Raw genomic sequence first — 16,870 nt, forward strand, 5'->3', positions numbered from 1 at the left:
ATTCTTCTGAGAGGTGCCTGCTTGTGGCACCTGTGGCCATAAAGGTGAAGTTTCCTTTCCTAGCTATCCACACTAAGGAATTACTTTACTTTGGGCACTTACCTTAGTTGTACAGTTCTGTGAAATCTGGAATTCAGTTTGAAAGAAGGTGACTTAAATTACTAGAATATTATATGTGTCTGGATTAATGGCAGCACTGAATGGGGAACTTCTGCAGTCCCACCTTCTGTGCATCATCCCTGCTCTTTTGATCCATTTGGTCAGAAAAGTGGTATGATAGGTCATGAACTTCCATGGGTGGCGAGGCAGTTACCAGTTGTCTTCAGGTGCAGATTGAAAGGCTTGGTGTTTTTCATCATGGAAATCTGTTTACTGCTTTGTTTTTCCAATATACACATAGAAGTAAAGATAAATATAGCATTTGTCGCTAAGAAAGTTTCTTATTTATTACTCTCGTGTCATTGTCCTTTGGGTTTCTTGCCCAGGCCATAGCTACTACATTTCCAGCTACTTCAGTCTTTTCATTGATCAGTCTATCATATCAGTTAATACTAATGATTCAAACTATATAAAAATAGAAGCTTCATATCAGTGATTTGCCTTACATGTAAGAGTTCCCAATTTCCTTCTGCTTGTGTATTAAGTACTTGAAGCATTTAGCATTATATCATACCATTTAGTTGAAAAAGCTGGCTGTGGTTCTTGTGGTCACATGCTGTACTTGAAGACTGGAATTTGAGTCTTAGGAACTTCATGGTCTTGGTGACTCAGTTTGCTTTTTCTGACAATTCTCCAAAATTACAATTTGGAGTGAAAATACTTTTATAATGTTATTTGATATTACTGAGATCTAGCTTTTGTTAAAAATGCCTGATGCAACTCTTTCAGATCTTGGACTTGTCTCATAAAACTATATTCCTTCTGCAAAAACATTTCCATTGTTTCAGCTGAAAGTACAATTGTTTAGAACATGCAAATTGGACATGAGATACTGCTTTGCAGTAGCTATTAATCTTCTGATGAACTGAGTTTTGTAGAGGGTGGAAGGGTTTTGAGTAGAGTACAAACTGAATGGAATGACTGTCAGAAATCTCTAGCAATTTAAAATGCTGCTTGGGTTTAATTAAGATGTACAGAAGCTCCACACACTATCTTGAAATCGTCATGCTTTTCAGCCGTCCATAATGCCAGCAATGCAAAAATGCTTCTTAGGGCTTCTAAAGCACAAGAAAGTAGGATAACTGGGCAGATGAAGCACCAATGCCTATGAACTGTAAGAGGAGTGAGACTCCAGTTTAAGAACTTGTGTACTCTGGCTATGGCTGTAATTGACTTACAGAAGTGTTTTTGGCTTGCAAGCTGTACGCATTGGGCTGTACACATTTAGGCACTTAGATTGTCCCAGTCGAGCAGTAAGATTCATTGTCAGAGAATCCCTTCGCTGAGGCTTAAGCTCATGCATCTTCCCTTATGTTATGCTGGGGGGTGGGAGTAAGCACATAGTCATTTTAGGAGTCTTAGCTGATGGGCAGCAACTTGTGAACTCAGGATAACTCAGTTTTGTTTGTATGTCTGTTTTTTTGAGGCATTTTGTTTGGAATGTGTGCCACTCTTTTAAGACTGAGGCTATTTAATTGAGAAAGTGTGATTGCGAGATAAATTTGTCATAGGGAAGAAGACAGAAGGTACTAAAAAAACCACTGCATGCATTAATAAGTTCCAGAAGTTTGTGGTTTTCTTTTCCAAAGTATGTGCATCCACCTTGAAATGACACTAAATCAGGTTGTTGAGAGGCAGCTGTCATCTTGAATATCTTGCTATGCAAGTAGACTCTACCATGTTAGTTGTTACTGTCTCAAGGACTTTCTTATGGTATAGATATATGTCTTCTGATCTCACTGGTGATAGAAGTAGATGTTTCTGCCTCTTCTGTCTTCACTAGAGTTTAATGCTGTGTCCGTTTTCTGTGGACTTCATGGGTTCTCATCTATTTGGGCCAAAATAAGCCTTTTTACAGAGACCAGCTGCTTTGCATTTCAAGTTCACCTGCTGCTTTTTGGGAATGAAAAGCAGGAGGACTGGTTAGGCCAACTTACAAGGAATCATGCATTTAGCCACTCATTTCTGTCATGGGCTGCTTTGAGCTGTCTTTGAGAGACATTTGGGGCTTTTTGGCTTTATTTGGGAGATTCAGTGTAACTGGTTAAGTTCATTCAAGGTGATTACTGTTCACATTGCAGTAATTCCTTTTGTGCTTTCGTCTGAATACTGTGGTGTTTGGCGTATAATGTTAATGGTCTAGCATATTCCATTTTGGAGGGTTTTATCTTTTAGACAAAGGATGAAGAAAGCTGGTACTGAGGAAAATAACAGGTCTTGTTCAAGTGCAAGATTTACATCTGTTTTTATTGTGTGATATTCCAACTTGGGAGTCTTAGGGCCAAAGAATACCCAGACATTTTATGATAACCTAAGAAATTGTTCCCCAAACACTGGTGAAATGGTTGTACTATGTTGGTAAAGTTCATGGTATTAGATAAGCATGAAATTTCCTGGCTCTTGGTATTGGTACTTCAAAGGACTGTATAGCTGTCTGAGCTAAACATGGAATTTCCTGGCTCTCAGTGTTGGTACTTAAAAAGACTGTACAGCTAGCTGTTTGCTGTATCTGCAGTGCCATGGGCATCCACTGAGAAAACAAGTTGGACCATTTGCTGGCTATTTGCCAAGGTGCTTTTCTATGATCTGAAGATCTTGTGTATGATCTGCATGTTTGTAAGGTCAGCCCATTGTACACAGTTAACTGTGACTGTAACTCACTACTACTGTTCTGGGACAAGGTTGGTACTGTCACTGAAAAAGGAGCAGTTCATCTCCATTCAGGCTGGCTGGCTGAGCTGGGACCAGTGTTAAGGGGTTCAACAAGGAAAAGGGTTGGGTTCTGCATTTGGGCCACAACAATCCCCTGCAAAGCTTCATGCTTGGGGAAGAGGAGGTGGAAATCAGCTCATGGAAAAGGACCTGGGTGTTCTGATTGACAGAGCTGAACATGAGCCAGGTTGTGCCCAGGCAGCCAGGAAGGCAAATGACATCCTGGCCTGTATCAGCAATAGTGTGGGCCACTGGGCACTGGTGAGGCTGCACCTCAAATCCTGTGTTCAGTTCTGGCCCTTCCCTACAAAAGAGACATGGAGGTGCTGGAGTGGGTTCAGAGAAGGGCAGCAAAGCTGGTGAAGGGTCTGGAGCACGAGTGTGATGAGGAATGGCTGAGGAACTGTGAGGTTTAGTCTGGAGGAGAGAAGGCTCAGGGGGGACCTTACCACTCTCTACAACTGCCTGAAAGGAGGATGGAGTGAGGTGGGGTTGGTCTGTTCTCCCAGACAGGTGACAGGGCACGAGGAAATGGCCTCAGGCTGTGCCAAGGGGAGGTTTAAACTGGATATTAGGAAAAAATTCTTCACAGAGAGGGTGCTCAGGCATTGGAACAGGCTGCTCAGGGCAGTGGTGGGGTCACCGTCTCTAGAAGTGTTCACAAACCGTGTAGGTGGGGCCCTTAGTGACATGGATTAGTGGTGGCTTTGACAGTGCTGGGGTAATGGTTGGACTTGATCTAAAAGGTCTTTTGCAACCAAGTTGATTCTATGATTAAAAAGAAACTTGGTTGCCCCTTAACCCATCTTTTAGTAATATCTCTGTTCCATTCCCTTCTCCATCTTTGCATTCATAAGTTGGTTCTTCAGAAAAGAAATCAGTTGTAAGAATTCATATCTTCTGTGTTACTGCTTTCTGCACATCAGAGTGAATAAATGAAACAATGAGCATTAACCTGATTGTTAACTGCTGGGTCTTGAATGGAATGCTGAATGCAAGCATATTCCAAAATGGCAGAATCTCTCTCCTTTTTACTGGAATAAAGCTGCTTCTGTTTGCACCACTGTGTTGCTGGGAGACTGCAGCTAATTTTTATGGTGTATGTCACTAGTAGCGATTCAAATTATACATTTAATTGAGTAGCTCTTGTCTTTGTTTGTAAACTGTCTTCAGTAAAGGGAGAGAATGTTTTGTTCTGGGAAGAACAGAATTCACACCAGAGAAAATGCTAGGATCTGGAACAAAAGCTCAGATTGTTCTGTTGATAACATCATTGTACTTCCAGAGTCACTCTAGGGGGGGTTGTGGCCTTGCAGAATTTACACCGGTCTACTAATCAAGTCAAATGCAGGTATGCAGAATTCCAGGTGAGTGAATTCCACATATCCTCAAAATGCTGTTTTTCTTTTTCAGGCTCTGTGCACAAAACTTCAGCAGGTGGTGTGACTTTAAAGTGGGATTACAAAATAGACTCTCAGAGATTATACATTGAAAAACGCTGTAGTTTTGGTTCACAACACAGATGCAATGGCAGTTCTGGTTTTCTATAGAAAATTTAGTCCTCCTTAAAATGATTGCTACACAGCTTGCATGTGGATCAGGACATGCATGCAATTACAGTGGCAGAAAGTGGGAGTAACTGGGTGTGCATCTAAATGAGGAAATACATGCATACGGTAGAATCTGGCTAATAAGTTAAAAACCATTTGCTTGCTGAATCTGTACCCTTTTCTGTAGAAAGGAGATGGTTGTCCATTTCTTGATGTTCACATTCTGTTTAGGTTTTTAGCAGTGTTGCTTTCTATCTTGCTTGAGATGCCTCTATGTAATGGGGTGTGTGTGTCTAAAGCCAGCTTGCTTAAACACGCAAGTCATGTCAGCTGCAATGCGGCAGTGCTTGGTGCTAATGAGGTGAGCAGCCAGAGCACCCGGCTGCTTGTGTTTGCTCCTATCTGTGCTCTTATGGCAATGGGATTGGAAAAAGGGATTTGTACTGGATGTGGCTCTGGTTTGGCCCTTCCAGAGTGTGGTTCTATGTCTTGAGTACTGGACAGCATATTTCCAATTCCATTTTGTGAATTAGATGGTTGCTTCATTATATTTAAAATAGGCTCTAGAGTATGTCCTGACTGGGGAGAAGAAAAGAAAATGGGAAGTACAGAGAGGGGGACACCCTCCCCTCATTAATTATAATACACCTTGAAATGAAATGTATTGCCTGCCAATATGTGCCTTCAGGTTAAATAGATTTAAGTCTGTATTAGAAAAGTAACATATTTGGAATGTAGAGCTAGATGTGTAATTAATTTCTGCTAGATCTGAATAGTTACAGTTTTCATAGGCACAGAAAGGCAGATGCACTGTGATTTCTGAGCTCACCTTTCTCTTTTTTAACCCTTAAGGTGCTGAAGTGTGAGCTGTCTTATTTTATACTGAAATCAGAAAGTTTTACTTTGAATGTAAGGCAGATAAAGTGAATATCAAATTCTGTTTGTCTTTTTCCATCCTTAGGTGCCAGACTCTCTTCATTGAGCTTGATGCCTTCCATCCAATCCTATTGTATTCTCATTCCTACAGCCTGTCTTTCAGTGTTTCTTTCTTGGAGACATGGTCTGTAAAGCTATAGGTCATGATTAAATAATGCATTGGTCTTACTGGCAAAGCTTGCATTCCTTCTAGTTTCTGCCTTGATGTCACAGGGTGCTATCCTGTTAGCTGATGACGTTATTTCTGAGTGCTCATTTAGTATAAATCAGATTATTGAAATTATCAATGTTAAAAATACTGCTTTGCTTTTTTTTCCCCCTAAGGGTCATAGCTAACCTCTGTTACTTTGGCAGTGTGTTGTGTAATGTGATGCCACAAATAGAGGGATCAATAAAGATGGGACTGGGAAAGGTATGAAATGATGGAGGCAAAAACCAGTAGTGGGAGGCAAGAGCCTCCTGAGCTATTGATACTGGTGATATGAATTTAGTGTGTAGCTAACGTTTATAGAAAGGATGGTGTGTCAACCCATAAAAGAAGTCTTTCACCCTGGGAAGGAGCACAAGACTGTGTGCCCTGATACAGTCTGTTCTTTGCCTAGTCCTAGGTTAAGTGTGGCATGTGTGAAACAGCACAACTGACAAGATGCATTTTAGGGATAGTTGTGCTGTTTTAATGCTCAGAGTTGATGTCTGGTATCTGTTGTGATCACATACAGTGCAGTATTTCTTTGCCTGTTTACCTTCTCCTGAAGACCTCGTAGTTGATCAGAACGTTTTCCTCCTCCTTCTCTAGGTCTCCGAGTGAATGGCGAGCTCATTACTGCTTACCCACAGGTGGTGGTTGTGCGTGTACCAACACCTTGGGTCCAGAGTGACAGTGATATCACAGTCCTTCGCCACCTAGAGAAGATGGGCTGTCGATTGATGAATCGTCCTCAGGCCATCCTCAACTGTGTCAACAAGTTCTGGACATTTCAAGAACTTGCTGGTCATGGTGTGCCTCTTCCAGACACTTTCTCATATGGTAAGGCTTTCGGACCAAATGGGTAGCATAGTTGCCTACCATAATTTATGCTTTTGCAGTGCAGAAGGTATGAGTCAAGTTTTGGAAATCCATAGAATTAAATTGCATAAAGCTAGTTCCACAAACAAACATTTCATAACCAGAAAAGCAAATTAAAGTTGGAACACTTAGATTCTGGTTTTGGCTTTGTTGATTAGATGTGGTGCTTTGGGAAGGGTACTTTAACTCCCAAGCAGCTAACTTTGGTGTTACTATTAAACCACTTTGCACTGTTTTTCAGTTGTCTGAAATAATAGATAAGCTACATGTCATAGGATACTGTAAGGATCTAGACTCCAGTAAAATCTGAAAGGGGATTAAATTTCTGTATAAATAAAAATATCTGCAAATATATTGGTTATTGTGAAAGGACAAAAAGAGTACAGACCCTCATGTTCACCTTGCAACAATTGTCTGGGACTTGTTTGCCACCAGAACAGTTGATTATTTGTTTCTTGTGCCTGCTTCTGGAGTGTATAGTTTCTGACAAGAGTGCTAGATTAGAGGAACTATGAATCTGAGCTACCTTTATGCTATTTCTGATTTTATTTACAGTATGTTAAAGAACTGTAGATACCTCTCAGCCTTCATTTTCTTATGTCTGGTTGCAGCAGCAGACTTTTGTAATAGGAATTTTACAAAACCCAGAAACTTGACAAAACCAAACCCATGGGTTTCTATCAATTAGTCTGAATTACAATTTCCATCAATTATGGTGAAAACAAATCTGAGAAGAAGCATACCCTTTCTTTATGGATATAGTTGCTCTGGCTCCTTGAGAAGGGAGTAAGTGTTCAGTCTTTGGGGAGACCATGAACAATGGGGTAATTGCAGAACATCGCTGTTCATAACTTCCTGCCACTTCTTTTAGTGCCTGCCTCTTGAATTTGACAGGAGGGTGACTACTTTTTTTAAACACAGGTATTAAATTCCCAGGGAGAGCTGGCTTTGCCAAGAAAAACAGTGTATGCTGAATGACATGTTATTCTATGACATGCATTAAAATCCATGGCACAGGGTAGTGATGGCTGCTGCTGGCTTTGTGACTGGTGTCTTGGCTTGGCATCTGCTCTTTACTTACTGCACATTCTGGTAGAGGGCTCTCATCCCTTTGTCTGCTGACTTTCTCTTTTGTATTTCTTGTACTGTGCTCAGCCTTTTGTGAATTGAACTGAACTCAAATAACCGTCAAGTATCAACCATAATCATGAGAATGGTCATTAAAAGGTCTTTATAAATGTAGTGAGATAAAAAGGTGGAAGTACTACTTCAGGAAGTAGGGAGAATGAGATGCAAGAGTCTTAAGCCTTGGAAAGGGAGGTGGAGGAGTGACAAGATTTAGGCTGTTGCTGTTTTCTAGATTATGCTTTGACTTCATATTCCTTGTTGCTTTCCTGGTTAGTGGTTTGGATGGAGCTGTTACTGTTGTTATATCTGTGCTATTTGCCTGCTAGATATTTGAAAAGGTGGGAGTTGATAAAGTAAAAGGGATGAACTGAGCCAGGATGGTTGAATTGGGACATTCGGATTTTAAAAGCTGTGTTGAGCCTTTTGGGGTTATGATCAGGAGGCCTATGTCAACTTGTGTCTTTCATTTCAGAGGACATAGGAGTTCGTGTCCCGTGGATCACAAACACCTTCAAAGTCTGATCATGCTTCATGACTGGGTTTCTCTTGACTGATAGGTTTTTCCTGCATTCTCTAAGCTGTAAGGGTGGGAGGAATGTGTGGCAATTTTATCCCTGATTTGGCCACACTAGATTGGTGGCACATAACGTTGTTGGTTTTCTTTTTGCCAGGTGGTCATGAGAATTTTGCCAAAATGATTGATGAGGCGGAAGTGCTGGAGTTCCCTATGGTGGTGAAGAACACGCGGGGTCACCGAGGTGGGTGTGAGGCCAGGGCTGAGGGAAAAGAGTGTTCTGAGCAGGACTCTTCTAAGATTTTGTCTTGTCAAATGAAGATAGTTAACTCCTCTATTGGATGTTGGACTTCTTTGTGGTACATTTAAATTCTACCACACTTTGGCCTCTGAATGCCGAGTAGGCTGCAATACTGGGAAGCAGTTTTAGCAGAACCGAGTCTTGCAATAGGTGGGGGGATAGGATTTAAAAATTGTGGTGCATTGGTGACTCCTGTGAGGAAAGCTTTGAACTGGAATAAGGGGAGGTCCCTCCTTAGGGAAATAGAAGCCTACATGGATTTTAGGAATGTTTCTAAATAGGCATAAGAAATGAAATCTTGTTTCAGTCAGTCTTAATTTGACCTTTTTTTCTATGGTGCCTATAATTAGGATTCTGGTATAAATAAAATCCCATTTCATGTTTGTTCCAAATGGATCTCTTTATTCAGAAAAATATCTTGTATAACGGTGCTGGTGATAATAGCAGCAGGTTCAGATTAAATTCTTCTGTTATTAGTCTTTTATTTTAAGTATTGAATATGAAACAATACGTACATTTTGTTTAATGTTAGTGATCTACTAAAGGAAAATTTATTTAAAATCAATTTCAGAGGTCGTTTGCATAGTAGGTTGCACTGGTTTAAATTTACTTTAAAACCAGTTTAATAAATACTGAAAGTAAGAAGACTGAAAACATAGTTTTAAGCACATAAATCAGCAGTTACTTAAAACAAAAGTGTAACAAAAAGGCAGCACTTCTTTCTTATTGTCCATCAGTTTGTTCCCACTCTGTGCTTGCTCTGGTGCATCTCTTCTGCTGGCATGAGTGCTTTTGTCGTCATGTAGTAACTAGAATTCAGGAGCTGATGTTGGATGAATCTAGATGGGTTATATTTACAGGGATTAAATCCTTTACGTGAATTGTCAGTTACTTGGACAAATGCTTGTGCTGATGTAATGGAGGAGTGAGAGTAAAAGTCTGGGACAGAGGAAGATAGACCTGCTTCTGTTGGCAGTAATACTTGGTTATATGGTTTTAAAGTGCTTGTGGAGCCATGAAGCCAAGCTGGAGTTTGACTTTGCAGCAAGCTCAATTTTACAATTGTAGAGTATGCGAGACAGTGGATTTGATTTGACACTGCCTCTTCTTAAGATCTATTAAATAATTACGGAGTTTGCAGCTATTGAATATCTTCTTCATTTTATTTTCCTTAGCCAGAATTCATATAAATCTCTGTTTACAAGTTTTGCTTTAGAGCACTTTAAATTCCAGGCATCTTAATGTAAATTTATGCACATCACATATCCTTTCACATGAAGAGAGACGGGGAAGCTTTTTAAGATTAATTGAAGAGCAGCCGTTTGCAGATAGTATTTAAAAAAAAAACCTCAACAAACAAAATGGGCAAACGTGGTCTTAGGTACCAGCCAGTGAATAAAGGTCATTCTATTCTAGCTCTGTTTTCTGTACAGTTGGCTGCTGCAGCAAATGTGCCAGTCTTGGTTTTGCTGAGATGTCATGATGCTGCATAATTCCTAAGAAGTAAGTAGTTCCCCTCCACGGCATTATTCGTCCTATCCTGTTTTAGGAATACAGTAGGATCACTAAGTGCAGGAGAGCTAAGTTGGGAATGGGAGAAGCTTTCTTGTCATGATTTTGAAGCCTACATTCTGATACAATGTTTGGGTTAAGAAATTCCATGTTTATCAAGCAGTGTTCTGTGTTATATAGACCTTAAATCAGAACAAAGCAGAGGCTGCTGCAGTTGGATTTTGGAGCACTTTGTGGAATTTTTCCTTGCATGTTATTTCTCCTAGTTCTGCTATTGCTGCATTTCTGATAGCTTAGTTTTAAGATAGGCAGTTTCTCGATTGATTTTTGTACTCTGTTAATGTTGTAGCATAGCTGAGTTACCATTCTGCCACAAAAAAAAAGATGTGCAGCCTTTTGGAAAACATAATATGACACATGGAAGAGTCCCTAAAAACGGGGAAGAGGAGCTGGGAAATGTAACTTAAGAGGGAAAGGCATGCCATGTTGTGAGACTAGAAATGAGATGGGAAGCTGTAGAGCCTGTTTCAAAGGTGACTTACCATCAATATTAGTAAAATTGAGAAAGAGCAAAGAAATCTTCGGTGTGCTGTAGAAATGAAGAGGAAAGAAATTATGGTTTAGGTTAAGAAAAACCCAGGTCCTTGAGATGCTTGCTTGCAGAAAACCTGGTGATTTCTGAAGAGCTTTTTGTTGGTTGGGGTTTTTTTGTTCTGTTTCATGGGGGTTCTTTTTTTTTTTTTTACTGTAGTACACTCCATTAATTTTATGTCTTGTGGAATCTTCTGCTAAATTATTTTGGGTACTCTGCAGTCTAACGTTTTACTCTGGATGCAGTTGTTCCACTGCAAATCCTCATTCTAACAAGCATCAACTTCTAACAAGCAGCTGGTTCTGCAGTGTCATGCTAGCAGCTTCAGAGTTCTTATCTGCCTGGTGTTTAATTTTCATGTCATTGTTTTCTGTGTGTTGAAGCTGTAAGCTGCAGATATAGTCCTTTTGGATGAATGAAACTGTCTTATTAATTACATGTCTGCTGTTCTTTAAGTATTTCTTAATTTTTTTCTCTCATTAAGGACCTGTACCAAAAGGAGTAGAAATTGCAAGACCACTTTTTGTGTCTAAAGTGCTTTCCTCTGCATTTTCTCCTCCCCTCTTCTCCCCCTCCCATGTGGCTCCTCAGTTCTGTCAGTTCCTGAACTCTTAGAAGCAGTGGAGCAGTGGAACACTGATGTCCACAGAAGAATCTGTAAATGTGTGTAAGCTACAGATGGGGCTTGTGAGAATGGGCAGCGTATTGGTCTTTGATGCAGCTCAAGCCAGTAGCTTCTTCCAATCTTCCAATGTTCTTTTCTTCATGCAGGTAAAGCTGTATTCCTGGCGCGAGACAAGCACCATTTGGCAGACTTAAGCCACTTGATCCGTCACGATGCCCCTTACTTATTTCAAAAATACGTGAAAGAGTCCCATGGCAAGGATGTGCGTGTCATCGTAGTAGGAGGCCGTGTGGTGGGCACCATGCTCCGCTGCTCTACAGATGGGAGGATGCAGAGTAACTGCTCACTTGGTAGGAAAAACATTGTTCATAGTTTTGATCAGAATTTTTCAATCCAGTTGGAGAATCACAAATCCAGCTGAAACAAGCTGCACATTTTCTTTTGTATTAATTGTGCTTGCTTTGGGGTTTCACAGAGGAAGCAATAGAATGAGGAATAAGTGAGACAGGTGTTGAGCAAACACAGGAGAGGCAATCTCTGCCCAAAGTATTGGGTAGAATTGATGAAAAGGAGGAGAAAATTATAGGAACACAAACAGAACAACTGCTGTGGTAGTGGCAGTATCATGCTAATGTCATGTTATCATTCATTTCATCCTTTTAAGAGGAACAGAAAAAGAAGGAAGACAGAAATTGAGACTGGGAGGTGGAGGAGACAGCCAGTTGGTAAGAGGGTAGAGGAGAGTGTTAAGAGAGGAAAGTATTGAGCGCAGTAAACAGTTGGATTGCATTTTTCAGCTGCTGTGCATCTTTCAGTCTGTCAGGCTCCCCCCTGCAACCTTTTTTAGTAAAGACCGTGTCCTGGGAGGAAGAGGAGAGTTACTACATTGGTCGTAGCATACACAGAACTGAGTATCTGCATAGCGTTGGGTGTAGGGCAGCGGGTTTTCTGAGGGTAGGAGGATGGATGGTTGAGTTTGCCTGGCTGAAATTGTACTGAACGTGATCAGGGATGGGATGAAATGTGTTCATGTGTAGTACAGTTTTGATGAGAATGCCCAAAATGCCTGAGAGATATAGTTAATACCTGATGCTGAGGAAATAAAACCTAAAAATATTTCTGCTAAACGTCTTTTTTTTTTGTTTGGTTTGTTTTGTTTTTCCCCTTTGTTTTTTAAATGTAAGTGTTGTGATAGATGAAGTCTGAGTTGGTTAATACTTAGGTGATGGACTATGGAGTGGGCCAGCTGAGCTTCAAATACAAATGTTCCCCAATTCTTGCTTTAGAGATGCAAATGTATGATTGCAAGCTAAGAGGAACATGAGCAGATGGTAATGTCTTTACCCTGTCCCCTCAGTTATATCTGTTAGAGCTGTAGTCTTACCAGGAACAGTTGTTTAATTTTCCTGAAAGATGTCTTGTGATAATTTAAAAATACTTATGTAGAAGGAACAAAGGTGGTTTGTTAGGTCATCTTTTTAATATTCCAGGATTATAAAAAGGTATGATAATCTTTCTTGACTAAAAAGTCTGCACTTAACTCTTTAACAAGTTGTTATTTTGACCTGCCCTTGTCTTTTGAAATTGTGCAGCGTTTTCAAGTTCATTAGTAGTCACTGTGCATAGGAGGTTGCTTTCCGAGTCATGAGCAGTATGCTTGCAGCCAAAAAGCACTACCCAGTTGAGAAGGATGTCAGTCACCTGTGACCAGACTACAGACAGCAAATGCTTTTCGCTTCTTGCAGGTGGCGTGGGGATGATGTGCTCACTGAGTGAACAAGGCAAGCAGTTGGCGGTCCAAGTGTCAAACATCCTGGGGATGGACGTATGTGGCATTGACCTGCTGATGAAGGACGACGGTTCATTCTACGTCTGTGAGGCCAATGCAAATGTAGGTTTCATTGCCTTTGACAAGGCTTGTAATCTAGATGTAGCTGGTATCATAGCGGACTATGCCGCTTCTCTCCTTACCCCCGGCCGCTTGACGCGGCGCATGTCCTTGCTCTCTGTGGTGTCCACGGCAAGCGAGACTAGCGAGCCAGAGCTGGGCCCTCCAGCTAGTGCCGCTGTCGACAATATGAGTGCTAGCTCCAGCTCTGTCGACAGTGACCCTGAGACCACGGAGAGAGAGTTGCTCACCAAGCTCCCGGGGGCTCTGTTCAACATGAACCAGCTATTAGCCAATGAGATCAAACTTCTTGTGGAGTGATGCCACATGTAAATAGATGACCAACAGAACTCTCTCTTGTACATTTTATTTTTAAACCAACTTGCAATGCTGTTTATCAGAGAAGCTCAGAGGAGTGAGGAGAGGGGGGTGTCAGTCAAGAGAGCAAGAGTAAGAGGCATGTGTGTTGTGCTTGCTGCCTCCACTGTTTTGCAGAACATAAAATTGTGCTCATTCTTCAGTATCGGTTTTCTAATGAAGACACTTAGTTCACAGCCTAAGTGGGAATTGTATTTGGATGCTGCTTTAGTCCCACATGTATTCATAGGCAAACACTGGAAGCATGATTCACACTTAAAGAGTTTCAGAAAGCTGTCTGGCAGCTCTCTAGAAACTTCTGTGAATTCTTTCACCAGTCAAGTCTCCTCTGCCTTTGTAAGGCTTGATCCTGTAAGTGGTCAAGTGCCTCAAATTCTCTGTGAGTTGAAGGTGTCAAATACCAGGTATTTCAAAGTTCTGGGACACCTCCTGATCATACTCTAGTAGATGGGAGCTGTAAGTTCAGGATCCTTTAAAAGTTGTCACTTTGTGACCTTGCAGGATTTGGCCTTTCAAATGATCAGACTGAGAGAAGCGTCAGCTGACTTTAGTGTGAGCTTCCTGTAGAAATCTGTAATTTGTACCTTTCTTGGTATTAATTGGCAGCTTCATGTCTATATTTCTTTATAAAGTTTTCCAAGATGGATTTTATTTTTTTTTGTCAGTTCAAATCCTGATCTTGGAGGGTATGTAGGGGAATTGGTCATACTCTAGTTGTGGCGGAAGTGGCACGTTTCAACTATCTTTGCATGATTGGAGGAGATAAACAGCACTGTAATGTTTGGAATACAAGATAATGTTTAATCCAATGTGAAAAAGAATTACACTAGTTTAAAGCAAACGTGCATCGACTTGTATTTGTTAGTGTTTTAGTCTTTTGGAGAGAGATCTGCAATGTTAATGTTCCGTTTTCTTTAATACATGCTAGTCCAACACTCCCTTCTCTATGCCTGCATCTTTAACAGTGGCCAAAGTAAAAACACTGCAGACTATTTGTTAAGAAAAAACTGAGAGGGGGGAACATGGTAAGGTATGGAGGAGGGAAAAGGTGGTTAAAAGTGATAGACATCTTGAGGTACTTTAGAATAAAGCTGCAGTTCATACAGTACTTAACCAGGCTTACTTTTTCCCCACTGAACATAAAAGCTGATGGCAGAAATCCAAAGAGTATAATGTAACTGGGGAGAAATACCCAATTCTCTAGCTTTGGGAAATGTGCAGCAGGTTTAAAAACTAAAAAATAATAAAAAAAAGGTAAAAATAATTAAAAAAGAAAAAAATTGCTCAGCCAGAATTTAAAAAAATATATAATCTAGGTCCACAAATTGATCCTGGGCCCTTCTATGTGTGGTGTGAGTACACACACTTCTGTGTGTTTGTGTGTGCATTTGCTTTGCTTTTTCTTTTTGGCTTTTCTTTTCTTTTGGGTTTTGGCTGTTTAGCTCCTAGTTTTTTTCGAGGCTTCCTTAGTCCTTCTGGCTGTGCATTTTCTCCTTAGCCTTGAGCTGTTTTGGAAAACAGATAACCAAAACAGATACTGAGTCAATTTTCAATCCCTATCCTCCTCCTTTTCCTCTTTTTCCTCCTCCCTTTTCATTCCTTTCTCATTCTCTGGGTTCATAAAGGCCTGGAACTATAGATATATATATATTAAAAAATAAGCCTCTTTTTAAGAAAAACAAAAAAACAAAAAGAAAGAAAAAAAAAGGTAAAATGTTTACAATTGAAAAATAATCTTGTGAAAATAGGGTTGGTTTGGAGGGGGGTTGTGTGTGTGCAATGCTGCTATTTTCTGGATACTTTAATGGAGCATGTCCCATGTACCCTCTGAGGCTCTGCACTGCCCACCTCTGTGGCCCTTCCTCACCTCTCTGCTGCTCTGCTGTTTTATCTTCACTTGGACCTTAAACACTATTCACGGACACTATGCAGAGAGTCTTCAAGAGGCAATAAACAGAACAGTATTAACCTGCTTTATGGAGGTTTGATCATGCTTCTTTGTACAGTTTGGTTTGTTATTTTTTTAATTTTATTTTAAAAGGAATGTAATAAAATGGCTTTTTTTGTAGAATTAAATATTATTATTAAAATCAAGTGAAAGGTTGACTGTTGGTGTTAAGCAGGAGAGTGGACCACATGGTCCAGCATCAAAAGGAGCTTCAGCAGTAAAGGTATTATAAAATCTTCTGAGTCTTCAAGCACACAAGTTATACCTGCAGAGCATAAAGGTCTTTGAAGTTCCATGAAGAGCTGCAGAACCACAAAACATGAAAGAAATAGAATTTTCTAGTCACTGGGCAGTAAAGTGTCTCTTCCGGAGGCTCTTCTCCCCTTGCTTATTTATCGAAGGAGTATTTGGGTGGTGGTGTGGTGTTGGGAGTTTTTTGGTTGGGTTTTTTTTTTCCACTTCTTTTGTGTTTTTTTTGGTTTATGTGTAGGTGACTGTGCTACTCGAGAGGCTCATAGGGTCAGTCCTGTTCAGCTGTGGTGTGCATTGAGCACGTGTGTAGTAACAGCAGTGAGTAAACACGTACCAGCTGGTATAGTGGAACCTCTGTATTTCTGTCACAGGAAACTTCTTTTAGAGGAAAGAGCTGGTAACTGAACATCCTGGCCTGTTTTTTGACTCTCCATAGCATTTTGTGGCTCACAGGAACTTTACATTTCTGTCAGCCTTTCAGAAAGTCCATGTTACACCTCCCAGTAGTAGAATTTGTTAAGTAAACACTAGATTTTTTTGAAAGACAAACATGGACTGAGAGGTTTCCAGTTTGGCTCCCTTGGGATAAGGTGCTCCTCTGTGTTTGGTGCTTCCATTGCTAGTTTGGAGATAAGTACATATACAGTTGTCAGAGAGGGAGACAGGATTTGAAATGTGTATTTGTTTGGACATTGGGTATTGATAATACATGCAAACCTTGCTTGAGGGTTCATTGGTACAAAGGAACACACTCGTCTCATGTTCACTCCCTACTTACCTGTTGCTCCTGAAACGGAAATGTGTGGAGTGGGCTGAGGGTGAGAGTGGGGTGTCTTGTTTTTGCTTAAAGGAAGAAAAAACCCACCAGCAAATCTAGCCTATGGTAACTGCACAGTGTTTCCCAGTGAAGGTGAGGTTTATGGATGTCAGTTTTATACCCTGTATTTCCTTCAGTTCCATATGCTGAAAAACACCTGTGAAGTTTTCATACAGTTGCAGTAACACTACCTCCATATGTGGGTTTAGAAAGCATGTGCTGGAAAAGTGGTCAACATAGTGCTGGATTACAATAGTGCTAATGCAGCTGATGCTGATGCTACTGGTTTTGTGTGTTTTAGTGTTGGAAAGAGCCAACATTTGTTTTATTTGTTTGCAAGAGTTAAGTTTCTTAAACTACATCTGATGAAATTTTGTTCTTTGTAACAGTGGAGATTTTCTTCTGTTGAAGTTACAATGTTTATAATTGGTGTCTTGCTCTGTCAATGTATGGATTGTATCTTAAGCCTTGTATTTAATGCTTTAATGTGTT

General features: G+C 40.5%; 1 protein-coding gene across 6 annotated transcripts in view; it reads left to right on the forward strand.

Moving 5' to 3' along the window:
• The window catches only part of RIMKLB (ribosomal modification protein rimK like family member B), a 46,326-nt gene extending 31,710 nt beyond the window's left edge, over positions 1 to 14,616 (forward strand). For all 6 annotated transcript variants that reach the window (XM_034062803.1, XM_034062802.1, XM_031049941.2 and 3 more), the window contains 4 exons: positions 6,154 to 6,384; positions 8,223 to 8,309; positions 11,242 to 11,445; positions 12,841 to 14,616. In XM_034062803.1, coding sequence (XP_033918694.1) covers positions 6,154 to 6,384; positions 8,223 to 8,309; positions 11,242 to 11,445; positions 12,841 to 13,304 — 986 coding nt within the window. In that variant the 3' untranslated portion in view covers positions 13,305 to 14,616. The remainder of the gene's footprint in view (positions 1 to 6,153; positions 6,385 to 8,222; positions 8,310 to 11,241; positions 11,446 to 12,840) is intronic.
• The last annotated feature ends 2,254 nt before the right edge of the window (positions 14,617 to 16,870 follow it).

Source organism: Melopsittacus undulatus, chromosome 5 (genome assembly GCF_012275295.1).
Source record: "Melopsittacus undulatus isolate bMelUnd1 chromosome 5, bMelUnd1.mat.Z, whole genome shotgun sequence".
NCBI classification, from domain to species: domain Eukaryota; kingdom Metazoa; phylum Chordata; class Aves; order Psittaciformes; family Psittaculidae; genus Melopsittacus; species Melopsittacus undulatus.